This window comes from Mobula birostris, chromosome 24 (assembly GCF_030028105.1).
Source record: "Mobula birostris isolate sMobBir1 chromosome 24, sMobBir1.hap1, whole genome shotgun sequence".
Classification (NCBI taxonomy): Eukaryota; Metazoa; Chordata; class Chondrichthyes; order Myliobatiformes; family Myliobatidae; genus Mobula; species Mobula birostris.
This window is the reverse complement of record NC_092393.1, coordinates 54,733,766-54,761,032: the sequence shown is the minus strand read 5'-3', so window position 1 is coordinate 54,761,032 and position 27,267 is coordinate 54,733,766. Positions and strand designations below refer to the sequence as shown.

The window sequence follows — 27,267 nt, the reverse complement described above, 5'->3', positions numbered from 1 at the left end:
CTTCCCATCTTTTCAATTCCTATTCCCGTTCTGACTTGTCGGTCCACGGCCTCCTCTTGTGCCATGATGAGACCTTCCTCAGGGCGGAGGAGCAACACCTCACACTCCACCTGGGTAGCGTCCAGCCTGACGGGTATGAAGATTGCATCCTCCTTCCGGTAAACAAATCTTCTCCTTCCCTTCCTTTACTCCCCACTCTGACCTTTCACTTCTTCTTACCTGCCTATTACTTCCCCCCTGGGTCCTCTCTCCTCTCCTCCACCCTTTCACCTTTCCCACCCACTTGGCATCCAGCTAGTCTCTTTCCCGCCCCCCCCCCAACTTTTTATTCTGGCATCTCCCCCCTTCCTTCTCAGTCCTGAAGAAGGGTCTTTGCCCGAAACGTTGACTATCTACCCATTTCCATAGATGCTGCCTGACCTGCTGAGTTCCTCCAGCATTTCCTGTGTGTTGCAGACTTTCTCCTGCTTAAAAGCTTCCCATCTACCCCTTGGATACGCAAGGCTCGATTCCTGAACAAAATTAAAAGCCAGGATTCCACAGAACACCACCTGGCTTGCCAGACTGACGAAGAGCTTTTCATTTCTACTAAGGATCCCTCAATACCTCAATTTCCCGATGAAACACTACCAATGCAAAGCCTGTGGTATAATCACACTTCCCATTTTTTCCCCAAATGAAGCAATTCCGATGCATCATGGTTAAGGATTATAAACACAAGAGGTTCTGCAGATACTGGAAATCCAGAGTGACACACACACACACGAGATACTGGAGGAACTCAGCAGGTCAGGCAGCATCTACGGAGGGGAATAAACAGTCGACGTTTTGGGCCGATATCAAGACTTTTTTTTTATATAAAGAAAGAGAAAAATCTGCAGATGCTGGAAATCTGAGCAAAACACACACACACACACAAAATGGCAGAAGAACTCAGCAGGCCAGGCAGCATCTATGGAAAAAAAAAGTACAGTCAACGTTTTGGGCCAAAACCCTTCAGCAGGACACAGATGCTGCCTGGCCTGCTGAGTTCCTCCGGCATTTTGTGTGTGTTACTCTGTGTTTTATATTTTATTTCACTTATTTTAACATTGTGCATAAACTGTACAGTCAATACGTAGAGTGAAATAAGTCATTTACACCAAACCTAATCAGCGAGAGTTGTGCTGGGCAGCCCGCAAGTGTCACCATGCTTCTGGCAAACATGACATTCCCACCACTCACAAACCCTAACCGTACACGACATTCCCACCACTCACAAACCCTAACCGTACACTGTTGGAACGTGGGAGGAAACCCACGCGGACACACGTGCGAATTACTCTACGACTCCAATGATGTGGCCACTTGCTTCCGCTCTTGTTATAGCAAAGTTATCAAGTTCTGCAGGATGTCACTGGGTTTTGCCTGCCAGGCAAGCAGAAGAAATTGGTTCCCCTTCTCCTTCATGACCCGGCTGGTGGCGTAGTGGCATCGGTGCCAGACTTCGGGATGAAAGGTCCCGAGTTCGAATCCAGCCGGCTCCCCTGCACACTTTCCATCCGTGCTGGGTTACGGTCTTTGGAAACTCACCCGGCAGAAGGCAATGGCAAACCACTGCTGTAACTTACCTCGTACGCGGTTCCCCACTGCGTCAGAGAGGCGTGGAGGGAAATCCTCCGCTAACCGGAGAAACTCCGGATGTGATGTACCTTTCCTTTCCTTCAGCTTTACTTCATTTATCAGTAATTCATGAAAGTCACAAATACAAGATGTGGGCTGAAAGGCCTGTACTGTGCTGTACTCTTCTATGTTCAATAGACAACTCTCAAATGGCTTCATGTCTCTCTGATAAAACTTCAGTTCTGAATTCAGGTCTTACTTTTATCATTTGCACGATTTTCTTTCTCTGTGCACTGGGTGTTTGATGGTCTTTTTTTAAAAAAACAGGTTCTCTAGGGTTTCTTTGTTCTGTGACTGCCTGTAAGGAGACAATTCTCAAGGTTGTATACTGTATATATACTTTGAACCTTGAAATGAGGGGCGCTCACATTTGAAAGGCTCGACATGGCAATGGGATTGGAGTTCTGATGGATAAATCACTGATGCGATTGCCTCCCAGCTTCAGGGTTCGGTAGATGAGCCACACTGTCCGCCGTGGAAAGACTAATCACCCCCACCCAAACACCACTGTGCGGCTCACAGACGCATTTCATAATTTGCAGTGTAAACAACTTACCTAAGAGGAGGGTGTTTTCTTGGCACCGTGCAATATTTTTTAATCAAAATAATCTTTATGCACAATAAAAATATTTACAAGAATAAAAAGTGTGCAATGCCTTTTCATTCTTTACATTCACAATGAATGCTTTCAGGACTGTTTGATTACATTCCTACAAATCAACAGCATAGCCAGCACGCACGTGGTCCTCCGGAAGATACACTTCTAGGGTAATTGAGGGGCTTTCTCACCCAACTTGGTCCCTCCCTGTCCAGTAGCAGAGGAATCCTACTCTGCGGCTCTCCCCATCGCGATGGCTGCACCTAGCTCCAGTGCGTCCCTGAGCAGCCTGGAACGTGCCAGTCAGCAGCGTTCCTCTGCGCTACGGACATCTCCATGTGCTAGCAGACCAGCGGGCGTCCCTGGGAACTGCCCGTGGATCAGAGGGTCCTACCCGGGGTGAACTGCGATGCAGGCCCTCTCATCTTCCTCCACAAACCCACAGTCTGCAAAGAGATGAGCTGCTGCCTCCCCCCCCCCCACCCAAAGCAGTCATCCCCGCGGGGGAGTTCCGCGCACGCGGGAAGGATGTGCCTGAGAGGGGCACTCTCACCGCCAGCCAGGCAAGGTCTCTGTGACCTGGCTTCCTTCTCAGCCTACGGGAATGCAGCCAAAGAAAACACAGATATTGCTAGTACCCAACCAGCACAACGCACTTTTTTTCCAAAAGGGTGGAAAGGACGTCCACTAAAATACCTGGCTGACAGTGAACAGTTGCTGTGCAGTTATCTGCACCCACTTTTAACTCTTACACAGATAACAGCAAGAATTAGCACCAAACCTGCCAAACACATTACCAGAAATAATGAAGGAATGACTACATTAATAGACCATTGGACACTGGAGCAAAATGGGGCCATTCGGCCCATCAAGTCTGCTCTGGCGTTCAATCAGGACTGATATTCCCCCCAACCCCATTCTCTGCCTTCTCCCCATAATCTTTGACGTCCTTACTAATCAAGAAGTTATCAATCCCTGTTGTAAATATACCCAGTGTCTTGGCCTCCACAGCTGTCTGTGGCAATGAATTCCACAGATTCACCACCCTCTGGCTAAAGAAATTCCTCCTCATCTCTGTTCCAAAGGGGTGTCCCAAGTATGCTGAGGCAGTGCCCTCCGATCCCAGACTCTCCCCACTATGGAAGAAGCGGTTAGCGAGACGCCGTTACAGCCTGGGGCAACGAAGTTCAGAGTTCAATCCCAGCATCCTCGGGGGAGTCCCTGTACATCCTCCCCGTGAGAAGCGCGGGTTTCCTCCGGGTGCTCTGGTTTCCTCCCACAGTCCAAAGGCACACTGGGTGGGTTAATTGGTCATTGTGAATAGGTTAGGGTTAAATCGGGGTTGTCGGGGGGGGGGTGACTCGGAGGGCCTATTCCGCGCTGTATCCCTAAGTAAATAAATTAACTATAGGAAACATTATGTCCGTTCTACCGCGGCCTTGTTTCAATGAGATCCCACCTCATCCCCAAGTACAGGCCCAAAGAATCAAAACACCCCTCATCCATTAACCCCTTCATGCCTGGAGTCATTCTCGTGAACCCTCTCTGGACCCCTTCCAAAGCCAGCCCATCTCTCCTTAAATACGGGATCCAAGACTGCTCACAACACCCTGAGTGCGGTCTGACCAACGCCTGACAAGCTCTTCAGCTTACAAGAACTAAAAGATCATTCTCATGCGCGTTATCTATTTTTTTTTATTTACTGTATTGAGATACGGCGCAGAATAGGCCTTTCCAACAGTGCGGATTTAATCTGTGCCCAGTCACAGGACAATTCACAACGACCAATTAACCTACCAACCCGTACGCCTTTGGACTGTGGGAGGAAACCAGAGCACCCGGAGGAAACCCACGCGGTCACGGGGAGAACATACAAACTCCTTTCAGGCAGTGGCGGGAATCGAACTCGAATCACCTGTACTGTATGACATTGTGCTAACCACTACACTACCATGCCGCCCCAATCGAGCAGGTATAACAGCCTGCCCAGGTGACTCTTTTACGTCCGGAAACTGAATAAAATATATTTGCAAGTTTACCCCATCAATCTTATAATGCAAAATGCCCACTCGTATATGACTTTATCTTTTTGTCATACCTTGAAACTGCTAAGTTCTTGCTCGGTAAATCCATGACTGTGAATGATCTTCATCTGCTTCACCAGTGTGCTCTTCCCGCTTTCCGCCGCCCCTGCAACACAAGGACACGGACATTAAACCGGAGGATGGGTAGCTCCGCCTTTCCCCGAGCTTGTTCAGCCTCTGGAAAGCCAATGTACCCCAGCCCCATCCTGCAACAGAAGAGCGCTTAACTTTGTCACACGCACATGGCAACACACAAACGTACAGTGAAATGCATCATTTTGCACCAACCACCAACGCAGTCCGAGGATTTGTAACCCGCAAATCTCGCCAACGTAGCATCCCATGGTTTATTAACCCCGACCGTGGTCTTTGCAATGTGGGAGGAAAACGGTGCACCCGGTCACGTACAAACTCCTTACCGATTACCAGTGGGAAATGACCCCTCATCGGTAATGGCCGGTGCTGTTAAGCTACGTGTTAACTGCTCCGTTGTCACCCATCCAAACAGGAAGGAAGCTCCCAAAATCTCCGCACGTACAAGTTTTACTTTTAGACCACAAGACATTGGAGGAGCAGGCCATTCGGCCCATCAAGTCTGCTCCACCATTTTATTGTGGCTGAACCATTTCCCTCTCAACCCCATTCTTCCCCGTATCCTTACCCACCCTGACTTATCAGAAATCTATCAACCTCCGCTTTAAATACACCCAATGTCCTGGCCTCCACAGCCGTCTGCGGCAACGAATTTCACAGATTCACCACCCTCTGGCTAAAGAAATTCCTCCTCATCGCCGTTCTAAATTGACACCCCTCTACTTGAAGTTGTGCCCTCTGGTCCTAGACTCCCCCACTACAAGAAACATTCTTTCCCCATCCACTCTATCTGGGCCTCTCAATATTCAAGAGGTTTCAATGAGAATCCCCCCGTCATTCTTCTAAATTTCAGTGAGTACAGGCCCAAAGCCATCAAACACTCCTCATATAAGATTTTCAATCCGGAATCATTTTTGTCAATCTCCTCAGAGCCCGCTCCAGTTTCAGCACATCCTTTCTTAGATAAGGGGCCCAAAACTGCTCACAATACTCCAAGTGAGGCCTCGCCAGGGCCTTTTAAAGCCTCAGAATTTCATCCTTGTGTTGAAGTGGTCGGTGAGGCGCTGGCACCGTTTAGAACTGCTGCAACCCGGGTTCGATCTGACCTCCGCTGCTGAGCTGATCCGATCCGTTTCGCTCTGTGACCATGTGGGTGGCCCCCGGGTACCACATCCCAAGGACATGGAGCTTGGCAAGTTAACAGTCTACTGTAAACTGCACTGAGTGTGTGCTGGATAGAATCTGATGGGGGTTCTGACGGGAACGTAGGGAGAATGCAAAAGGACTCGCGTATTGCATTCTTGATGGGGTTGTTTCTCCAGTCCAATGGAAGATTCATCACAGTACTCAAAATGTGAATTACACAGACACTATAGAAGAGTACAGGCCCTTCGGCCCACAATTTTATGATGACCTTTTAACCTACTCCAAGATCAATCTAACCCTTCCCTCCTACCTAGCCCTCTGTTTTTCTTCCATCAATTTGCCCTCCAAAATCAACCTAACCCTTCCTTCCTACACAGCCTCACACAAAACACTGGAGGAAGTCAGTAGACCAGGCAGCAGGTCTGAATGAAGTCCTGCTGAAGGGTCTCAGCCTGAAACGTCAACTGTACTTTCTTTTTCCCCCATAGATATTGCCTGGCCTACATCAGTTCATATTGGCCTTTCTCAGTTCTATATATTTTTTTTTAAATTTGTGTTCTCGCCCATTCCTTCCTGTTGCTGTGTTGCTGATTGGTGGGTGAGAAGAGGTGGGTGAGAAGAGTTTATTCGTTCCTCCAATTACTTTTAATTCATGCCCTCTCGTATTTGCCATTTCATTCCTGGGAGAAGGTCTCTAGCCGTCCACTTGATCTAAGCCTCCCATCACCTTGCACACCTTCATCAAGCCACCTCTCATCCTCTGCTCCAAAGAGAAAAGCTTCAGCTCACTCACCCTACCTTGATACATGCTCTCTAATCCAGGCAGCAGCCTGCACCCTCTCTAAAGCTTCCACATCTTCCCTACAACCAGACAATCAGAACTGAACATAATACTCTAAGTGTACGTTGGACTACAGGGTTTTGTAGAGCAGCAACATTACCTTGTGCATCTTGAACTCAATCCCCTGACTAATAAAGACCAACACACCATACATCTCCTTAACTATAAACCACATTAGTCATTCTCCCAGGTCACCTCCCTCCCCTCCCAATCTATCTGACTACCCTTGGGAATTCATCCCAATGATGTTATCCCACAACTGGGTAAAGGTACAGAGCTGCTGTTTCATCCTCAACAGATTGACACGGCACGGTAGCGCAGCTGTTGCTGGCGCTGTAAGATCAGGGTTCAATTCCCACCGCCGTACGCAAAGAGTTTGTACGTTCTCCCTGTGACCACGTGCTCCAGTTTCCTCCCACGTACAGGTTAGAGCTAGTAAGTTGTGTGCAGGATACGGTGGCACCGAAATGTGTGGTGACATTTGCGTTTCCTCAGATTGCGTTGGTTGTGGACGTAACTGATGCATTTCACTCAAAATTTTGTTGTCCCAACGGACACATGACATACAAAACTAATCTTTACGCGTCCAAAATTAGACCCTGCAAGGAGGGGAAGGTCAGCGGTAAATCTAGTGATGAATTTGGGAGGAATCTTCTTAGCAGAATGTGGTTGGCAAGTGAAACTTACATTAGACACAAAACCAAGATGGATGAAAGAGGAAACAATAGGAATTCTGCAGATGCTGGAAATTCAAGCAACACACATCAAAGTTGCTGGTGAACGCAGCAGGCCAGGCAGCATCTCTAGGAAGAGGTACAATCGACGTTTCAGGCCGAGACCCTTCGTCAAGACTAACTGAAGGAAGAGTTAGTAAGAGATTTGAAAGTGGGAGGGGGAGGGGGAGATCCAAAATGATGGGAGAAGACAGGAGGGGGAGGGATAGAGCCGAGAGCTGGACAGGTGATTGGCAAAGGGGATACGAGAGGATCATGGGACAGGAGGCCCAGGGAGAAAGACGGAGGGTTGGAACCAGAGGATGGGGGAGGAGGGGAGGAGGGGAGGAGGGGAGGAGGGGAGGAGGGGAGGAGGGGAGGAGGGGAGGAGGGGAGGAGGGGAGGAGGGGAGGAGGGGAGGAGGGGAGGAGGGGAGGAGGGGAGGAGGGGAGGAGGGGAGGAGGGGAGGAGGGGAGGAGGGGAGAGGGAATATGAGTGTATATAAATAAATAATGGATGGGGTACGAGGGGGAGGTGGGGCATTAGCGGAAGTTAGAGAAGTCAATGTTCATGCCATCAGGTTGGAGGCTACCCAGACGGAATATAAGGTGTTGTTCCTCCAACCTGAGTGTGGCTTCATCTTTACAGTAGAGGAGGCCGTGGATAGACATGTCGGAATGGGAATGGGATGTGGAATTAAAATGTGTGGCCACTGGGCGATCCTGCTTTCTCTGGCGGACAGAGCGTAGGTGTTCAGCAAAGCGCTCTCCCAGTCTGCGTCGGGTCTCGCCAATATATAGAAGGCCACATCGGGAGCACCGGACGCAGTATATCACCCCAGTCGACTCACAGGTAAAGTGTCGCCTCACCTGGAAGGACTGTCTGGGGCCCTGAATGGTGGTAAGGGAGGAAGTGTAAGGGCATGTGTAGCACTTGTTCCGCCAGGAGGGAGATCAGTGGGGAGGGATGGGGGGGACGAATGGCCAAGGGAGTCGCGTAGGGAGCGATCCCTGCGGAAAGCGGGGGGGGGGGGGAGGGAAAGATGTACTTAGTGGTGGGATCCCGTTGTCAGATAAAATGGAAGGAGAAGGGAACAGACGGTAATGTTGATAGGCTGAGCTAAAGCGGGACATAAAGAGACTTGCAAATGGATTACAACCACCAGCCAGTGGTCAGAATGTGTTTTTGTTTGGAAGGAGTTGTTCATTCATCATGTGCCATGTCACATGCTGACAGTGACCGTATCCAGTCACAGCAAATTACAGTGCGGTACGGTGGCGTAGTGGTCAGCACGACACTTTACAGCACCAGCGACCCAGGTTCAATTCCTGCAACTGCCTGCAAGGAGTTTGTGCGTTCTCCCTGTGTGGGTTTCCTTTGGGTGCTCTGGTTTCCTCCCACAGTCCAAAGACGTACTGGTCGGTAGGTTAATTGGTCAGTATAAATTGTCCTGTGATTAGGCTCAGGTTAAATCGGGCGTTGCTGGGTGGCGTGGCTCAAAGGGCCGGAAGGGCCTATTCCACGTTGTATCTCAATAAATAAAATATAGTTTATGAAAAACTCCAACCAATGTGCAAATGACACCACCAAAGCTCCCTCTCACGGGCAACCAAGGATAAAGCACAAACTCTGAGAGGTGAAGGTCAAGGGGCAGGTTCATGGAGAGAGCTGGAGCAACCTTGGAGGGGTTTAGCATAAACTGTACAAGGAATCCAGATAGAGCAGCTACTCAAACAGACCAACACCGTTTAGAGACTAGGCCTGGGGTAATCCTGGTTGAAACACTGTTTACAGACTGGGGGTTTGGGATAATCCTGGTTGAAACACCGTTTAGAGACTAGGCCTGGGGTAATCCTGGTTGAAACACTGTTTCGGAACTAGGCCTGGGGTAATCCTGGTTGAAACGCCATTTAGAGACTGGGAGTGTGGGGTAATCCTGGTTGAAACACTGTTTAGAGACTGGGGGTGTGGGGTAATCCTGGTTGGTGTGTCTTCTATGGAATCCAATAATGTTTTTATTTATTGAGATACAGTATGGAATAGGCCCTTCGAGCCACACTGCCCAGCAAACCCCCCCCTCCCCCCCAATTTAACCATAGCCTAATCACGGGACAATTTACAATGACCAATTATTCTACCAACCAGTCCATTTTTGGACTCTGGGAGGAAACTGGAGCACCCGGAGGAAACCCTCACGGTCAGGGGGAGAACGTACAAATGCCTTACAGGCAGCGGTGGGAATTGAACCCGGGTTGTGCTGACCACTATGCCACCCTGCTGATGAAGTCAAGGAAATGTATTCAATCCTTTATTAAGAAACTGGCAAAACTATAATAATTACTCAATGACAATAAAAGAGGACTGCTTGTCCTTATAATCTAATCTAAAAAAAACAAACAATCTGTCCTACTCCCTAATTCTAAACTAACCAGAACGACTCTAAACAGCATGAACACGTAATTAAATCTCTTCACTTCTACCACGCCCCTACCCACGTGCCTAACTACTAATAACAAACATAATGAAGGCGGAACACAACACAATGCGATCAAAAACAGGCGCATGCCTCCTATACCACAGTACCGCACACAAAATGCTGGAGGAACTCAGCAGCTCAGGCAGCATCTATGGAAATGAACAATCAGTCGACGTTTTGGGCAGAGTCCCTTTATCAGTCAAGCTGATTAAATATAGTTGCACGTGAAACAGCCACTTAGCCCTATTGTCTCTGATCTCATCCAGAATCCATTGCTTTGGGCTGTCCGAGTAAATTGAGATTGCTTAGCAGGCAATTAATGGATTAACATGAACACAAGAAAGTCTGCAGATGCTGGAAATCCAAAGCAACACACGCAAAAATTCCGGAGGAACTCAGCAAGTCAAACAGCACCTACGGAAATGAATAAGCAGTTAATGCCTGTGTGTTACTAATGGGTTAACACTTGAACCATTTCATTTTCTTCTTCTCCTCCTAAAAGTTTGTATTTTTTGGCATTTTTAATGCATTGAATTAAATACTGAATGACGAACTTTAAAGACAAATTTTGAGAGGAAGTGAAGTTTGAGTTGAGCGGCAAGACAGTGCCCCTCACAAGTTTCTCATTTAGTCCTATACCGTGTCAGTCATGCTTTTCACCATCACTGGTATTTACTGAATGTTTATCTGAGATACACACAATAGTCTCCCTTATTGCCTCATTTGATTATTCTAGTCAATGAGACAGAAAAGTCAGACGAAGCTGGTTGACTCAAATTAATAAGTAACAAGAGATTCTGCAGATGACCGAAATCCAGAGCAACATACAAAATGCAGGAAGAACTCAGCAGGTCAGGCACAAGCGGGACTTCCCGGGGGCCAAACATTTCAATTCCGATGTGTTGGTCAATGGCCTCCTCTGGTGCCAAGATGAGGCCACCCCGATCTTTTACCACTTCTCACCTGCCCATTACTTCCCTGGGGTGCCCCTCCTCCTTCCCTTTCGCCCATGATCCACTCTCCTCTCCTATCCGATTCCTCCTTCTCCAGCCCTTGACCTTTCCCACCCATCACCTTCCCCTCCCGACACCTTTCTATTCTGGCATCCTTTACAGCCCCGGAAAAGGGTCTCAGCCCGAAATATCAGCTTTCTATTCACTTCCGCAGATACTGCCTGACCTGCTGAGTTCCTACAGCATTTTGCGCGTTACTTCGGAATTCCAGTGTCGGCAGTTTACCAGAAAGCCAGCAGCCGTGGCGAGGGTCAGGCCGAGACCCTTCATCAAGTCCTTCCCCCTCACCTGGTCTCACTCATCACCCGCCAGCTTGCCCCCTTCCCCTCCCCCACCTTCTTATTCTGACTTCCACCCCCACCTCTCCAGTCCCGATGAAGGGTCCGGGCACGAAACGTGAACTATTTATTCCCCTCCATAGATGGTGCCTGACCGAGTTCCCCCAACATTTTGTGTGTTGACCCAAATTTATGTTTAGCGACTTGAAGAAACCGAGTCTTTATAATTGAAGGAAAGTTTTTAAACAACTTTCTAATCATAAACGATACACACAAACTCAAACATTGGCTACAATACAAAAGTTCTATTATCACCGTCGCCCTTATCACAATGGCAAGATCACCGCTAAATGACGAATGTTTCCACTGTCAATATTTTCCAATTCATTCACTCGACGGGAGGTCCTTTCCCCTGTTTAAATAATTGGGGTTGTGCATCAAACGACATACACGTCACCATATGACAACCCTGCGATTCATTTTCTTGCGGGCTTTTACAGGAAACACGATAGAATCAATTAAAGACCACGCCCAACAAGACGGAGCAACAGCCATTGCGCAAAAAAAATCACCTGCAAACACAATAAATAAATAAATAAGCAAGCAAGCAACAGATATGGAGAACATGAGACGAAGAGTCTTTTAAATTGTGGGAGAAATTCAGTGAAGTTCAAGAGCCCGACGATTGAGGGGTGATAACTCTCCTTGAACCTGACGGGGCGGGTCGGGTCCCGAGGCTCCTGTACCACCTTCCCGGTGGCAGCAGCGAGATACGAGCACAACCTGGAGGTGGAGAGGGGTCCCTGACGATAGAGGCCCCCTTTTTTTCCTGCGACAGTGCTCCGTGTAGGTGTGCTCAGTGGTGGAGAGGGCTTTGCTTCACGTACGCAAAAATACATGCAATAATTTCAGAAAGAATGCAAAGCGAGAAGGAGCGAGCTTTCAGTGGGAAAAAAATTCATTGGAAACCTCGCCTCAGCCACTCCAATGAAAACCAAATTGTGACGAGAGTCAAACCGTAACTATGTATATTGAACTAAAAATAGCAGGGTAAAAGTAATCTATAGCACTGCTGGCAACCAGGGTTCGCCCTACAGATTGGAACCAACAATCTTTTTACTGACCTAGCAGCAAAATTTTCACCACGTTCAACTCCTGTTTGGCATATTCATACAGAGCGCGGTCAATCTTGTCGCTGCGGAGCCGCGCCTGCCGCTCCTCGGCGCTGCTCTCCGAACCCAGGCACAGTCCCATTGCCGCCGACCATTTCTTCCCCAAGTGGAAGGCAGCGAGCTGAGGTGGAAATGCGAAGGAACGGGAAGCCGGCGAGAGGCGAATCTCTCCTGTGCCCCTGCACCCCACCCTCCCTGACTTCAGGAGCAGTCCCTCACTTCCCCGGACTCGCACGTGTCCTCATGTCGCCCCGTCGCGCATCAAAACTTTGTTCGTTTCTCCGCCCGCGCCTCCCGAAAGTTTAAACCGCTGGCGCCGTAGTTACACTAGGAAACATCCCTGGGTCACATTCAGAGGAAATGACGTCTGCCTGTGGAGGCTTCTCATTTTGGGAATGCTGAGGACTAGTTTGCAAAATAATGATTCTCAGTTTAAAAAATTGCCTGTCCTCTAGCTGGATACAAATCTACCTGATGCTGCGTCATTAAAACAGAAAACTCACTGCAGGACAGGCAGCCTCTGTGGAAAGGGAAACGGAGATAACTGTTCAGGCCAGTTCAGAGGAAGAGTCTCGGACCTTAAACACCGTCTGTTCGTATTTCTGTATATGTAGCCTGGCGTGCTGAGTGTTTCCAGCATTTTCAGGCATTTTCTAAATTTGAGTTTTCGAGCTTTTGCGATTTTATTTTGCTTTTTATTTACTGCACGAACGTCGTACAATCGATCTTGTAGTACTTTGGAAGCAAGCAGTCCAAAATAATTTACAGCCAAATATGATCATTGTGGTAGGAAAAGCAGCTGCCAATTTTCACGAAGCACACTCCCAAACACTATTGTGAGAATGTCTCAATAACTCTCAGTAAGGTACAAGGCAATTGCTCACTTTCAAAACAGTGGGATCTTCCAGCAAATGAAAAAGTACCAGTAAAAATGGCCGCAAGTGTCAATTCAATTTAAACTGTAGGAGGATGTCAAAATGCACCAGTAATTCCCTGCTGGACCCCATGCATAGTAGCTGGGATCGAGGACGGTGTATGAAGATACTGTTGCTGAACTTTTCAAGAAATCCCGTTATTTCAGCAGAAACACTTGTGGAAATAGTAAGAAATGTGAGATAGAGTACTGTGCCAATGTCTTAGGCAGCCTAGATTTAAAAAAAATATATTGATAGTATGGCCCAACATCATCGAGGATGTCTGGGATTAGTTGGAGAGAGAGAAACAAGTGAGACAGCCAAAGTTTGCAGAAGAACTGTAGCAAATTGTCCAAGATGCTTGGAACAATCCACCAGCTGACTTTGTTATTAGAACTGTAGGACATTGTACCTAAGAGAATTGATGTAGTTTTAAAGATCATACCAAATATTGATTTGATTTAGTTTTTTGCTGTTTACTGCTCTTTATAGTATTTTTTTCATACTTAGAAACATCTCATTTCATTACTTTTGAAAGCATCTTCACTTGACAGAATTTTTTACGTGTGTAAGACTTTTGCTCTGTACTGTATATCTTATGTACAGTGATTTTAAACAAAACCAAATGGTCAGATTGATGCAAGCTGTTCTTTGCAAGTGCATTTTCCTAAGCAGGCGGATCCATAAGCAAATGATCTTCAACACAGCATAAGATCCGCACCAAATATTTACACTAGTTAGATAGAAGGTACAAGAGCCTCAGGACTTGCACCACCAGGTTCAAGAACAATTACTACCTCTCAACCACCAGGCTCCCAAATTAAAGGGGTAACTACACTCACTTGCCCCGTCATTGAGATGTTTCTCACAACCACCGGTCTCACTTTAAGGACTTATTGCTATTTACCCTTATTTTCATTTGCAGTTTGTTGTCTTCTGCACTCTAGTTGATCTTTCATTGATCCTGTTATAGTTACTATTCTACAGATTTGCTGAGAATGCCCACAGGAAAGTGAATCTTGGGGTTGTATGTGGTGACATATTTGTACTTTAATAATAAAATTTACTCAGAATTTATTTTGAAGTATGTTCTTCCTGCACAAGAAAAACTCATTTAGGTCTACTGTCTTTCAACCTGTTTCAGATGCATTTATGTTACCTGTAGAACTGACATTCAAGACTTCATAAACAAAAAGGCAAGAATCAGTAGATATGTACTATTCATTTCAACCTATCATTCCCATTTTCTGAGATTACGGAGGGCAGAACAGTGTTTTAAATCCACTAGTATCCTATAGCCCAATATATATATACACACAGCTACAGTAAAGTTATATTTTAGACACGATGATATTTGACAGTGGAGAAACGAGGTATTATGGAATATTACCAGTTGTCTATCCAGTTTTCTTCTTCCTTTATACATTCTCCCCCATGTACTTCTGTTATGTTTTGTGACTCAAAAAACACCAAAAAACCCCTAATTGGATTGAAAACAAGAGAGCCGGAAGTGCAAGTCTAACTTCACTTTCACTTCAAGTGAGGCACACATGTGACATATACAACTCCTGTGTTTTTACATATAACCTGCAATGAATTATTTAAATGAACAAGAATGCTCAAATATATTTACAATATTACTGAAATATTAAATGCACAACAATTTCTATCCGCCCATCAACATCTCCCCTATCACCTACCTGCCTCTATCCCACCATTCACTATATACTGCTGTTCACTGGCGATCTTTCCCTCTCCTGTGTCAGTCCTGATGCGGGCTTTGACCCAAAACGGCAATGGTATCTTTTGCTTCCACAGATGCTGCAGACTTGCTGAGTTCTTCCAGCATTGTGCTTCTTTTTGTAGATTCCTGTAAAATCCGAATTTGGTGTAATATGGTATGGTGTAATATCATAAAAATTAGACTAAGTTACAGTAAGAAATATAAAAAAAAGTCCTGCAAAAAATGAGACAGTATTTATGATCCGTTCAGAAATCTGTTGGTGGAGAGAAAGCTGTTATTAAACACTGAGTGCATGTCTTAAGGCTTCTTTCTCTCCTGCTTGATGGCAGGAATGAGATGTGGGCACGCCCTGAATGATAAGGGTCCTTATTGAAGGATGCTGCTGCCATGTGCAGTTTCTTGGCTGAATCTTGATTTGTGTTTATAACGGACCGAAAATAGATATATAAAAAAAACTTTTAAATAGATACACAAGTTGCATGCAGCCCAAGTAACTGAAAGGGAGCTGGAAGAACAGCCCATCATAGTAAGAAGATTGAGTATTACTATTATAGTCAAAGTTAAATTAAATTTATTATCAAAGTACATGTATGTTACCATATACTTAACTTGAAATTCAATTTCTTGCAGGCATTTACAGGAAAATAAAGAAATACAATAGAATTTTGAGTTCAAGCCCCAGCCGAGGCAACGTGCTGTGTCCTTGAGCAAGGCACTTAATCACACATTGCTCTGCGACGACACCGGTGCCAAGCTGTGTGGGTCCTAATGCCCTTCTCTTGGACAACATCGGTGTCGTGGAGAGGGGAGACTTGCAGCATGGGCAACCGCTGGTCTTCCACACAACCTTGCCCAGGCCTGCGCCCTGGAGAATGAAGGCTTTCCAGGCGCAGATCCATGGTCTCGCAAGACTAACGGATGCCTTTACTTTACAATAGAATTTAAGAAAATTATACATAAAAAAGACTGTTAAAAAACCAATGAGCAAAATAAGACGAATTGTGCAAGTAAAAAACAAATACTGAGAATATGTGTTGTAGAGTCCTTGAAAGTGAGTATACGGGTTGTGGAATCAGTTCAGGGTTATGGTGAGTGAAGTTATACATGCCGGTGAAGACCCCAGACATACAAAGAATTTATGGAATAAGCCACGAATTTGAGGAGTCACAGATTTCTATTTGATCATCACACAGCCCTTCCATAGCACAGACTGGTTATCAGGGTTTATTCTTGCCCAATACAATATTAATGAATCCAATTACAGCAGTTATGCTGTAATTGTATGTAAAAACATGCTTCAATGTTGTCACCTAATTGCAGTGCTGAAGGGATTTTGCATTCTTGGGAGTTTCTGGTGAGGTGTTGAAATATCGTCCCATGAAGTATGAAGAACAGGTAAATTCTTCAGTATCCTGACCAATCCCTTCACTCAAAAGCAGAAAAATAGTTCAGTCGTTATTTGATCCCACATCCAAAGATCCTCCAAAGTTGCTGCACAAGTTGATATGATTGTTAAGAAAGTTGGCTTTCATTAGTCGGGAGTTTGAGTCAAGAGCCACGAGGTAATGTTGCAGCTCTGTAACTCTATAAAACTTTGGTTAGACCACTCTTGGGATATTGTGCTTAGTGCTGGTCGCCTCAATATAGGAAGAATGTCGAAGCTTTGGAGAGGGTGTAGGGGAGATTTACCAGGATGCCGCCTGGACTGGAGGTCATGTCTTATGAGAGGATAGGTTGAGCCAACTGGGGCTTTTTTCTTTGGAGCAAAGGAGGACGAGAGGTGATTTGGTAAGCGGCATGATTGAATGGACGACAGACTTTTCTCCCCAGGGTGAAAATTACTAATACAAGGAGTTATAATTTTAAGGTGATTGCAGGAAAGTAGAGGGGGGATATCAGAGATAGTATTTTCTTTTACACAGAGAGTGGAGGGTGCATGGAATGCTCTGGTGGGGGAAAGTATGTTAGGGACATTTAATACACTCTTAGGCACATGCATGAAAGAAAAATGGAGGGCTATGTAGGAGGGAAGGGTAGGTTATAAGTTTGGCAGAACATCATGGGCTGAGGGGCTTGTCCTGTTCCATTATCAGATTGTTTATGGAAGCTTGCTGTGCATAAACTAGCTGCCACAGTTCCCCCATCATAATAGTGACATTCAAAGTATTCTTAAACACCTGGTAAAATTGGTATATTTATCATGGGCAAATTTATTATTCTTTATTATTAATGACTTTACACTTTCAAGAAAAGTGGTTTTTATAATCTGGCTAAGAAAACTTACAAAACAGGAAACTAAATTCTCACAGAGAATTTGCACTAAGAGAAATGCAGAGAGTTAAGTCCAAAACAAGTCTACTTATTCTTTAATTAGTCATGTCCCCTTCCTTATCCCACAATGGAGAACGTACGTGACAATGGAAAATATGCATTAGAGTGCAGTCATTTTATAGTCCATTATTTGTTAGCCTGTTGGAGCTTTCTTCTGAATTCTTAACACAAATCTCCTGAGAGTTGTACTTTATAATAGCTTCCATTTTGCAGGAGGTGTTCAATGAAGCCCAAGCCAAATATTCATGGTTTCATGCAATTATATTTTCCTGAGCAGGGCAATCCACTGGTAAAAAGACTTATTATAGCAGTATGAACAAAGCAAGCCTTCGATTATGGTGCATTATTATCAGAGTTTGAAGTTAAATCACAGAAACAACTTAACTTATTTTGTGTAATTACCATTCAGAACTAAGACAACTCCCTATTTAAACATCAACTTTCCCTATCCCTGTGTCATCATCTTTTAATTACCATGATTCAGAGAGTAATAGAAATGCAGATCTGAATAGTGATAATAACTTATTGAAAAGAAAATCAGCTGAGTAAAACTTCCACACAAAAATTGTTTGAAATACAAAGGTTAATGAAAGGGGCACATGAAAGCAAATTAACAATAAACATTTACAATGATTTTTGAAGTCCACACTTCACTAATTCAGAAGCATACCAAATAAAACGAGTATTAGTTTTTATTTGTTGACTTCCAGCAATTTTTACCATTAGACAAGACATTTAATTCTTCACTGGTGTGAAGTGGACATTCAATTTAAAAGTTTTATGGTCACAGGTTTGTCAGGACATACATTCGTTAAAGATGTAACTTTTAGAAACAAACATGAAACAGAATACTTAAATTAATTCAAGCAAAATCACCATATTAAAAAGCAAACAAAAATAATGGTAAAACAAATTTACAAAACATCATAAAATATCACAGAAAAATATTTTCTCTAAGTATGGAACAAAGGAAAAAAATGAGCAAATATTAATTACTTCTGCTTGTGCAGAACACCTGATAACATAAATCAATAAAATACCCTAACATTATAACGTTACTGGTTCAGTTGCAAAGGTCATTCACTCTCAATGTTACTAATTATAGAAATCTGGACATTGAGGACATCTGGACATTATAGAAATCATGTACGTTTCAAATGAAAATAATTCCATAATTTCTACATAAATTATGAAATAATATTCCATAATTTACAGGTAAATTTCTAAGAAAGAAATTTATTTGAGCTGCTAACATGGTTAAGTGCTGGAATACAAACCAGATCTAAAGAAAAATGCATGAATTTGAAATGTTTGATTTTTAAATCCTGACTAAACAGAGCTAAGAAATAACAGATTTACTATCAGCCCATTGTATATACGGGTAATTATACTGGACAGTATGTATTACAGACCCCTTTGAAATACTATATGGTCCCTTGAAATAACAGTTACCTAAATGAATTTTGCCTCGGAATAATCAGAACTACCAAATATGCCAAGAGAAGAAGAATTACCAAGTCCATTAGTGCCAAGTTATTCTTCAAACCACTGAGGACTATTTGTTGTTGGGGATGTGGGTCAGTGGTGAAATGGCCACAAAAGTTCATAATCTTTATTAAATAAACTTGAGATTTAAACTTGCTTCCTGCACTATGTCTGAGGACCACAGGTTAATGTAGAGCCATAGAGCACTACAGCACCGAAACAAGCTATTCAGCTCATCTACTTCATGCCCAACTATTATTCTAACTCGTCCCATTGACCTGCCCTTCCATACATGTTCCAATCCAAATTTCTCTTAAATGTTGAAATCAAACCCACATCCACCACTGCCGCTGGCAGCTCGTTCCACACTCTCACCACCCTCATGTTCCAGTCTCACCCAACCACAGTGGAAAAAGCCTGCTTGCATTTACCCTATCGATATCCCTCATAATCTTGAATACCTCTATCAAACATCTCCTCATTCCCCTACACTCCACGGAATAAAGTCCTAACTCTATTCAACCTTTCCCTATAACTCAGGCCTCAAGTCTCAGCAACAGCCTTATTAATTTTCTCTGCACTCTTTCAACCTCATTGATCTCTGCAAATTAAATTGATACCATTGTTTAGTTAGTAAACACTAAAATAGTTTTAATTTTAATTGCACCTTAAATATCCTTATAAATAGAAAAGCAGCATGATACATAAATAAATCTAAATTACCACAAGTATGACAGATTTTTGAAAAGTCTACAATAGCAGATCTTTTACAGGTCAATTAAATGAAAATAGAATATGCAATTTTAAATTATATACTTAAAGATTTTACTGCACTGGACTGTAAACACACTCACTAACCATCTGGATATTTACAAGCAGCTGCTTTAGTACACCCAAATGTTCAGACCATTCCTTTGGTGCATCCCATAATTTTAAATTAAAACTATTATTAAAAGTTTTGCCAAGCAAACGCACTGCAAATCTAAAGCACTTAAATCTGGTAAACATAAAGAGAAAACAGTGCCGACATAAGATCATTCATTAAATTTAGTGTACTGATGTAAATGCCCATCCTGAATGCATGCTTCAGCATTGCATTACTGACAGTCTTTCTCATCCGGGATTTCCTTAATTTCTTCATCAGCTCTCTTCTTGATTGCCTCTATCGCAGCCAGCTCTTTAGCTTCTTTCTTTTGGTTCCTTGCCTCAAATTGTAACCTTAACACAGGAATGAAAGAAAATGTATTTAAAAATGGGAGCAGAGGTACTGAGCAATACTTACATAACACCAGTAATTACTCAAGAAATTAGCTTGCATTAAGGTTCTTAAAACTTGTGAATCTCATTAACCTTAAGACTCCAAAGCATTAGAGAATATTTAGACTGTCAGCACTCTTTCGTTAGCACTAAATGTTTATACATTTGATCTTGCTCGTTACCCTCACAAAAGTTTGTATGAAAATAAGGCTGATATTCTTCCCCCATTATTGTTGGCTGCATGTTCAGGATTGTAATACACCATCAGTAGTCACTTTATTAGTTACAACTGTACACCTGCTCGTTAATGATGTATCTAATTAGCCAATCATGAGGCAGCACTTCATGCATAACAGCATGCGGACATGCTCAAGAGGTTCAGTTGTTGTTCAGACTAAACTGTTGGTAGTAGAAAGTGTGGTTTGAGTATCTCAAAAACTGCTGTTCGAGCATTTTCTTGCACAACGTTCTCTAGAGTTTACAGAGAATGGTGCGACAAACATAAAACACCCAGTAAGCGGCAGTTCTGTGGGCTGAGGTCAGGGGAGAATGGCCAGACTGGTTCCAAGGTGACAGCAATTCAAATAACCACGTTACAACAGTTGGGTATAGAACAGCATTTCTGAATGCATATCACATCAAACCTTGAAGTGGATGGGCTACAGCAGCAGAAGACCATGAACATACACTCAGTGACTGCTTTATTAGGTATAGGAGGGACCTAATGAAGTGGCCACTGATTTTTATTTCCTACCTTTTTCCCACATTCCAGAAAGAACAGTAATTTAATTTCCATTTAGGATGGAGTACTTGCTGCTCACAATATTATTTACTGAGTATCAGAATACCAAACTGTGACTAGGTCATTAGTTTGAGGAGAAAGACTATAACCTGCAGGTAGGATACAGCTTCGAGTCAAATGCCACTTTAATTCATCCCATGTTCTCAAGCTGAGCTCCATTCCCTGTCTCGTATATTGAGCTACACCGGAACTGAACACTGGGCTTCCACACGTGCTGGCGGCTCAGAAAAAATCGTTGCCTCTGTAAAAGAGGGGTGAAGAGAACTCTATTCTCTCCAACATCTTCAGAAGTTTAATTCATTTGGGACAACATTGTGGACCGAACAGCCTGTTCCTGTGCTGTTTCTGAGTTCTAAAACCTTGTGTACCAAAAATGCTTCAAGCTGATTATACTGGATAAGCAGAACAAACATATTCATTAACAATAACAATATTCTTTATACTGAGGATCAAAGACTTAAAACTGAGAATTTCCACTTGAAGTAAAATGGTATAACAAAGGAAATGGGAAAGGAGAGTCTGCTTGGATTCACCTGTTCTTGATTATTCTTTGAACAATGTGGTCTGTGGTGAGGTCATTACCACTATGGATGGTTTTGAAGATGTTGCGTTGCTTTGGCTCCTGCAAGGAAATTAAACTATGAAATGAGGGAAAAAAGACTCAAAGAACAGGTCACAGAAACAATTTAAACCCTATATAATTAATAGTTTAACTAAAACTATCACTATTTATGATAAATGCATTCAGAATGTGGCATTGTTTCTTATTACCATTCACCTCAAGCTTTGCAGAACATGGCCTGAAACAACATTAAATGGGTCACATTTGAAATGATCTACTGATAGGTCAGAGCAAACTGAATTTCGTATGTGCATTATGTGTGTGGTCTTATTTGATGACATGCATTTGATTATAAGATTATGATCCGATGTGGAAAATGTTATCCCGTAAATCCATATGTACATGGTGATTTTGTCAACAGTCCAAAATAGCTAACGTGCTGCAGATGCCATCAAAACATGGCTGGGAACACCAGGAGAAAATAATTAAAAACTCTTTAAAATATGATTTCTTAGGCAACCATTTCTGGCAGCTTGTCAAAGTTGATAAGGAATATGTAAAAAAAAATCTGGCATTTGAGTTAATTTAAACATCAGCCTTCAACTGCAGAAAGTGAAAATGTCCATTTAACATCCAAGGTCTCAAGCAGGTCATTCAGGTAACAGGTTTGAGACTTCGGGTAAATGGATCTTTTTCACAGAGGGGAAACCTGATGGAAGTTTATAAAATTATGGAAGGCACAGACAGGATAGACAGACAGCGTACTTTCCTAGGGGCAAAATACTAGAATATAGCTTTAAGTTGAGAGTGGTAAAGTTTAAAAGAGATGTTCCCATTTTCCCACCCCTCCCACAAAGAGAGTGGTGGGTGCTTGAAACACATGGCTAGGAGGATGGCAGAGACAATGCAGTGATATTTCACAGGCACTTAGACAAGCACATGAACACGTTGAGAATGGAGGGATACAGATCATATGCAGGCAGATGGGACGATGCTAATTTGGCATAATGATTGACATGGACCATGGACTGAAGGGTCTGTTGCTATGTTCTAACACTTTTTATATTATCCTCACTTTATGCTGCAACACCCAATAGTAAATTCTAAAGTTGAATAAAGCAATCAGAGAGGGATATCACCTTAACTTTTAAAATGTCAGTACAGCTGTATTTGGGAACTGAACAAAGTAAGGGTTCTTCCACCCTTTCTGAATTGCCAAAAACCCTGCATGATATTGGGCACTGGATAAGGAGAAATTCAATTCAATTCAATTTTGGAACAAAATTGTCTTCTGTCCCAACCATAAATCTTCCGCACTCTGTGATGAGTTTTCAACAACTCATCAGTCAAATTTTTCTGAAACAGAATCAGATGCTCAGACCTCCCACATGTGCCCCAAATCTGACAGGCTGAGGATCTATATTAACTACAGGTGTTTGAGAAGTTTTTAAAAAATAAAATCATTTATTCAAGCATTCAAAGATATATTTATTTGTAGGTGAGTTTTGAATTTGCGGCATTTCAGTTCTGACACAAAATGAACAATTTGAGAGTTCAAATATAAACCGATTCCAATGAATGTAATGGACATTTTAAACTTACAGCATAGGGATCGGAGTTATCCTTATCAGCAATTACTTCTGTCTTTCCGTGACAGACCAAGTCAACCTGAAGAAAAAGGAGAATTTTCAGTCCACACTGATTAATCACATTTGCAGTGAAATGCCTGTTCCACACCCCCCCCCTTTAGCCCATTGGCAAACAGTTTACAGACCTCATTTATCATTTCACGACAAAAAATAAGTAATAACAGCAAAAGATTTAGATTTGATCTAGTGCTCAAGGCTCAAGCTTGTTGATGTCATTAATCTTTCTTCTACTCTCAATGTTAGAAAATCAAAATATTTTCAATTCCTTAAAGGTTAGAAGTTGGGTTAATCTTTCAGATCAGCTGTCTTGTGAATCTAAATGGACTTCAATAACATAAATTTCAAACCTAATGAAATGCCACTTGCATTAAATCTGTGGTGCAAAGCTTTGAAAATAATAAAGAGTTTACTTGTGCAAACTGATGGGAGAATCCAAATTGGACGTTGTCTGTTTTCACACAGCACAGCAACTAATGAGTGTAAGCAACCTAAATGAGAGCTGACGAAGTCAGCATGATATTTTAGCAAATTTACAGTACTGTGCAGAAGTCTTAGGCACATAAATATAGCTAAGGTGCACAAGACTTCTACACAGTACTGTATTTGTCAACGTGGAGCAGACAGCGAGTTTGTAAATCTGGTGGAGCAAAGGATATTGGTAATGGTGAAAGCAGAGCGCCTTGGGAAGAGTGTGGGGCAGAGAAGGAATGCTAGGGGTGGGGAGGTGGCACGCTGTGGGAAGAGTGTGAGACAGACACTCCTGTGCCTAGCATCACTGTATAAACATACAGTCAATGTATATAAGTTATCTTATGTACTTAATATTTATTGTGTTTTCTTGTGCTACATTGGATCTGGAGTGACAATTATTTTGTTCTTTACACTTGTATAAATGTCATTATTTGCAGCTTTGATAGCAGCAATAATGACATTTGTAGATCACTTATTGCACGCCCTCTAGTGGCTAATCAGTATTTCAACGATTAAATCCTCTGACATCCGATGGCGGGGAGGATACTGAAAAATTGGCCAAACGGCCTAATTTTGATCCGATATCTGATGGCCTTATTTCAGAAATATTAATATATCTCAATTCCATCTAGGATTGGATTTTCAGAGAGGACCTACTAGCCATCGTAACTTTGATGAGTTTGTAGAAAGGGAAGTATTAGGTGGACACTTATGCAGTCAAATTAAGATAGAGCATTTTTCAATATAAATAATCATACCTTGAAGTGATCCAGCAAATCCGCAGTCACAGAATAAGGAGCTCCGATCACTACTTCAGACACATACTAAAAGGAAAAAGAAACACAAAAATATGTAAATAAAATTTAGAACTTCTTCAATTGCTGAAATTTGATACTCAAATCTCTCTACTCACTCTGCAGGCCAGTACACTGAGAGTTCTTTCATGCACATTCATAATCGGATAATTCTTGCCTTTATATCGGTTGACTTCCTGCAAAAAGAAGACGTTTAATCATCATCATCATCATCATGTACTGCATCGTATGATATAGGCGATTGTGGCCTCACGACTATGATTGTTCTTGGCAAATTTTTCTACAAAAGTGGTTTGCCATTGCCTTCTTCTGAGCAGTGGCTCGACAAGATGGGTGACCCCAGTTATTATCAATACTGTTCAGAGGTTGTCTACGTAGCATCAGTGGTCGCATAACCAAGACTCGTGATATGCACCAGCTAGTCATATGACCGTCCACCACTGGCTCCCATGATCCTGATTGGGGTGGCTAAGCAGGTGCTACACCTCGCCCAAGGGTGACCTGCAGGCTAGAGGAGAGAAGGAGCACCTTACACCTCCTTTGGTACAGACGCTTCTCCACCCCGCCACCCGCAAGATGTTTAATAAAAAATATTAGTTCTCAAATTTGAAGCTTGGGCTGGATTCAACAAGCAAAATCAATTACTAATTCATGAGGCAGAAGGTAAGCATTTAGGTTACTAGCTGAGCAACAGTAGATAAAACATGATCAAAAAAGCCGAAGAAAGCTCCAGAGAAAAATGCGTTACAGCAAAACATGTGACAACACCCATAGTTCACTGACTTAATCCACATTACAATTCCTGCCTAATCATGCATACAGTTCCTTTCTAGTTAATGCGTTGGATAGTTAGTAGATCATTAAAACTCTATGTTAATACAGATTTTATAGTGCACTTTACTATGTATTTGCCTGGAGATGAACCTATCATTTTTCTCTACGGTTACAAGAGTTAATAAATAACTTCTACATTTAAAGTAGGGAAAATATTGAAATAACGTATTTAAATTTATAACAGAATAATCCTTTGAAGGGCAGCATATGATTACGCTACTTTGACTAAGAGGTGACACAACTGATGCACAATGAAATGAATGCATACACTGCAAAATTTATCCACATTCGTAGAAGTGTTTTTAGAAATTTATTATGGTTTTACTTGATGAATGACTTGGAAATATACTGTTTAAACACATATTTGAATTGAGGAAACTACTTACCTGATCAAAATGTAGACCAACAATAACATAAGGCCTATCTGCCAACTTGTAAACACTTTCCAGAAAATCTACGTGACCGATATCTTTTTAAGAATTGTAAAGGAATGTAAAATGGATAGAATTATTTTATGGTCTATATCTTAGGCGTGCTTTAACTCTGAATAAAATTAATTCTCAGTAAGGATACGGAACAAGTCAAATGCTCCTGCCACGTAGATTATGGTATCATTTGGTTGAGGTTCTTTTCCAGAAGCAAATTGAATAATTTTCTGAGATGTCTGTAAAAACTGAGATACTCCAGTCCATGGGCTGTGACCTTTTGGACCCTTTTAAAAAGAAAACCAGACTTATTAAACTTGCAGCGATAGGTAAAATTAATGTTAACTGATCAGACGTTTATTTTCCTTCATGATATGTTGGTAGGTGGGTAAGCAAAGCGATTTCTCAGCAGGTCACTGGGAAATGAGGAAGCAGATTGTAATGCAAATATTGTTCACTATATTACCCATTAACTCCAAAAGCAGGCAGGTGATGTGACAGCTCTTAGCTTCCACATCAACTAACTGATGTTCTAAGTTGACAAAAGTTAAAACCAAACAGGGTAATTTCAGACTGCTATAACTCTGGAATAAAATATCATGTAGCACAAAAAACTGTGGATAGATTTTAACTCAAAAGAAAACTGAAGAAAATTAAGCTTTTAATTTAACCAAAGGAAAGCTGATGAAGATAGAGTTATGAATGTGCTCCACAGGTTGAAAGTATTTATTCCAGCCCTTGTACATTCTAATGGAGTTTATATGAATTATTTCCAATTTGTAACAGACTAATATCACTGGAACAAGACTAAATGATAAAAGAAACTTTCTCCCCTCCGCAATGAATTAAATCTGCAATTTCTGCAATAACTTGATTGCAAATACCCAAAATCTGAAGCTTAAAATTCCCAAGACCCCACTTGTAGTGATTAAAGGGAGGAAACATTAAACAACTTTTGAAAAGTTGTATAGAATTCCAAAATCTATCAGTCTTGGACATTGTTACCCATGTTAATCTGGAGGATGAAGCAATGCTTTTAGACTAGAGTTTTGTATTGGGCAGCTAGATTAATGCAGTCAACAGTAAGCAAGATATTACATACTATGCCATAGTTGTAGCTGTAAATTGGCAGATAGTTTGGTAAAGTATTTTGTTTTAAAGCTGAAAAGATTTAACAAAACTATACATCAAATAAAACATAGTAACCTGCAGCTTTTATTTATTTATTTAAAGATACAGAGTGGAATAGGTTCTTCTGACCACAATCCCTGACAACCCCAATTAAATCCTAATCTAATCATGAGACAATTAACAATGACCAATGAACAGACATGAGGATTCTGCAGACGCTGGAAATCCAAAGCAACACACTCAAAATGCTGGAGGAACTCAGTAGGTCAGGCAACATCTACGGAAAGGAATAAACAGTCGATGTTTTGGGCTGAGACCTTCTTCAGGACTGGAAAGGAGGGGATAAAACGCCAGGATAAAAAGATGGGGGGGGGGCAGAGGGAAGAAGGACTAGCTAGAAGGTGATAGGTGAAGCCAGGTGGGTAGGAAAGGTAAAGGGCTGTAGATGAAGGAACCAGATAGGAGAGGAGAGTGGACCATTGGAGAAAGGGAAGGAGGGAGAGGCACCATAGTGAAATGATAGCCAAGTGAGAAGAGGCCAGAGTGGGGAACAGCAGAAGAGGGAGGAGGAGGGAAAAGCTTTTTTACCGGAAGGAGAAATTGATATTAATACCATCAGGTTGGAGGCTACCCAGACAGAATACAAGGTGCTGTTCTCTACCTTGAGGTCGGCCTCATTGTAGCAACAGAAGAGGCCATGGACCAATATGTAAGAACAGGAATGGGGATAGGAATTAAAATAGTTAGCAACAGGAAATTCTGCTTTTGGCA

The 27,267-nt window shown here is 42.6% G+C and overlaps 2 protein-coding genes across 2 annotated transcripts in view; both read right to left on the bottom strand.

The window, feature by feature from the left end:
* gnav1 (guanine nucleotide binding protein (G protein) alpha v1) overlaps positions 1-12,419 on the bottom strand; it is a 122,003-nt gene extending 109,584 nt beyond the window's left edge. Inside the window, exons 1-2 of the mRNA XM_072242078.1 lie at positions 12,029-12,419; positions 4,359-4,450 (exon numbers count right to left, since the gene is read on the bottom strand). Coding sequence (XP_072098179.1) covers positions 4,359-4,450; positions 12,029-12,158 — 222 coding nt within the window. The 5' untranslated portion in view covers positions 12,159-12,419. The remainder of the gene's footprint in view (positions 1-4,358; positions 4,451-12,028) is intronic.
* A 5,320-nt stretch (positions 12,420-17,739) lies between these two features.
* pcyt2 (phosphate cytidylyltransferase 2, ethanolamine) overlaps positions 17,740-27,267 on the bottom strand; it is a 46,724-nt gene continuing 37,196 nt past the window's right edge. The window contains exons 7-13 of the mRNA XM_072242241.1: positions 25,514-25,652; positions 25,327-25,409; positions 24,205-24,282; positions 24,050-24,115; positions 22,774-22,839; positions 21,143-21,231; positions 17,740-19,768 (exon numbers count right to left, since the gene is read on the bottom strand). Of these exons, the coding sequence (XP_072098342.1) occupies positions 19,648-19,768; positions 21,143-21,231; positions 22,774-22,839; positions 24,050-24,115; positions 24,205-24,282; positions 25,327-25,409; positions 25,514-25,652 (642 nt within the window). The 3' untranslated portion in view covers positions 17,740-19,647. The remainder of the gene's footprint in view (positions 19,769-21,142; positions 21,232-22,773; positions 22,840-24,049; positions 24,116-24,204; positions 24,283-25,326; positions 25,410-25,513; positions 25,653-27,267) is intronic.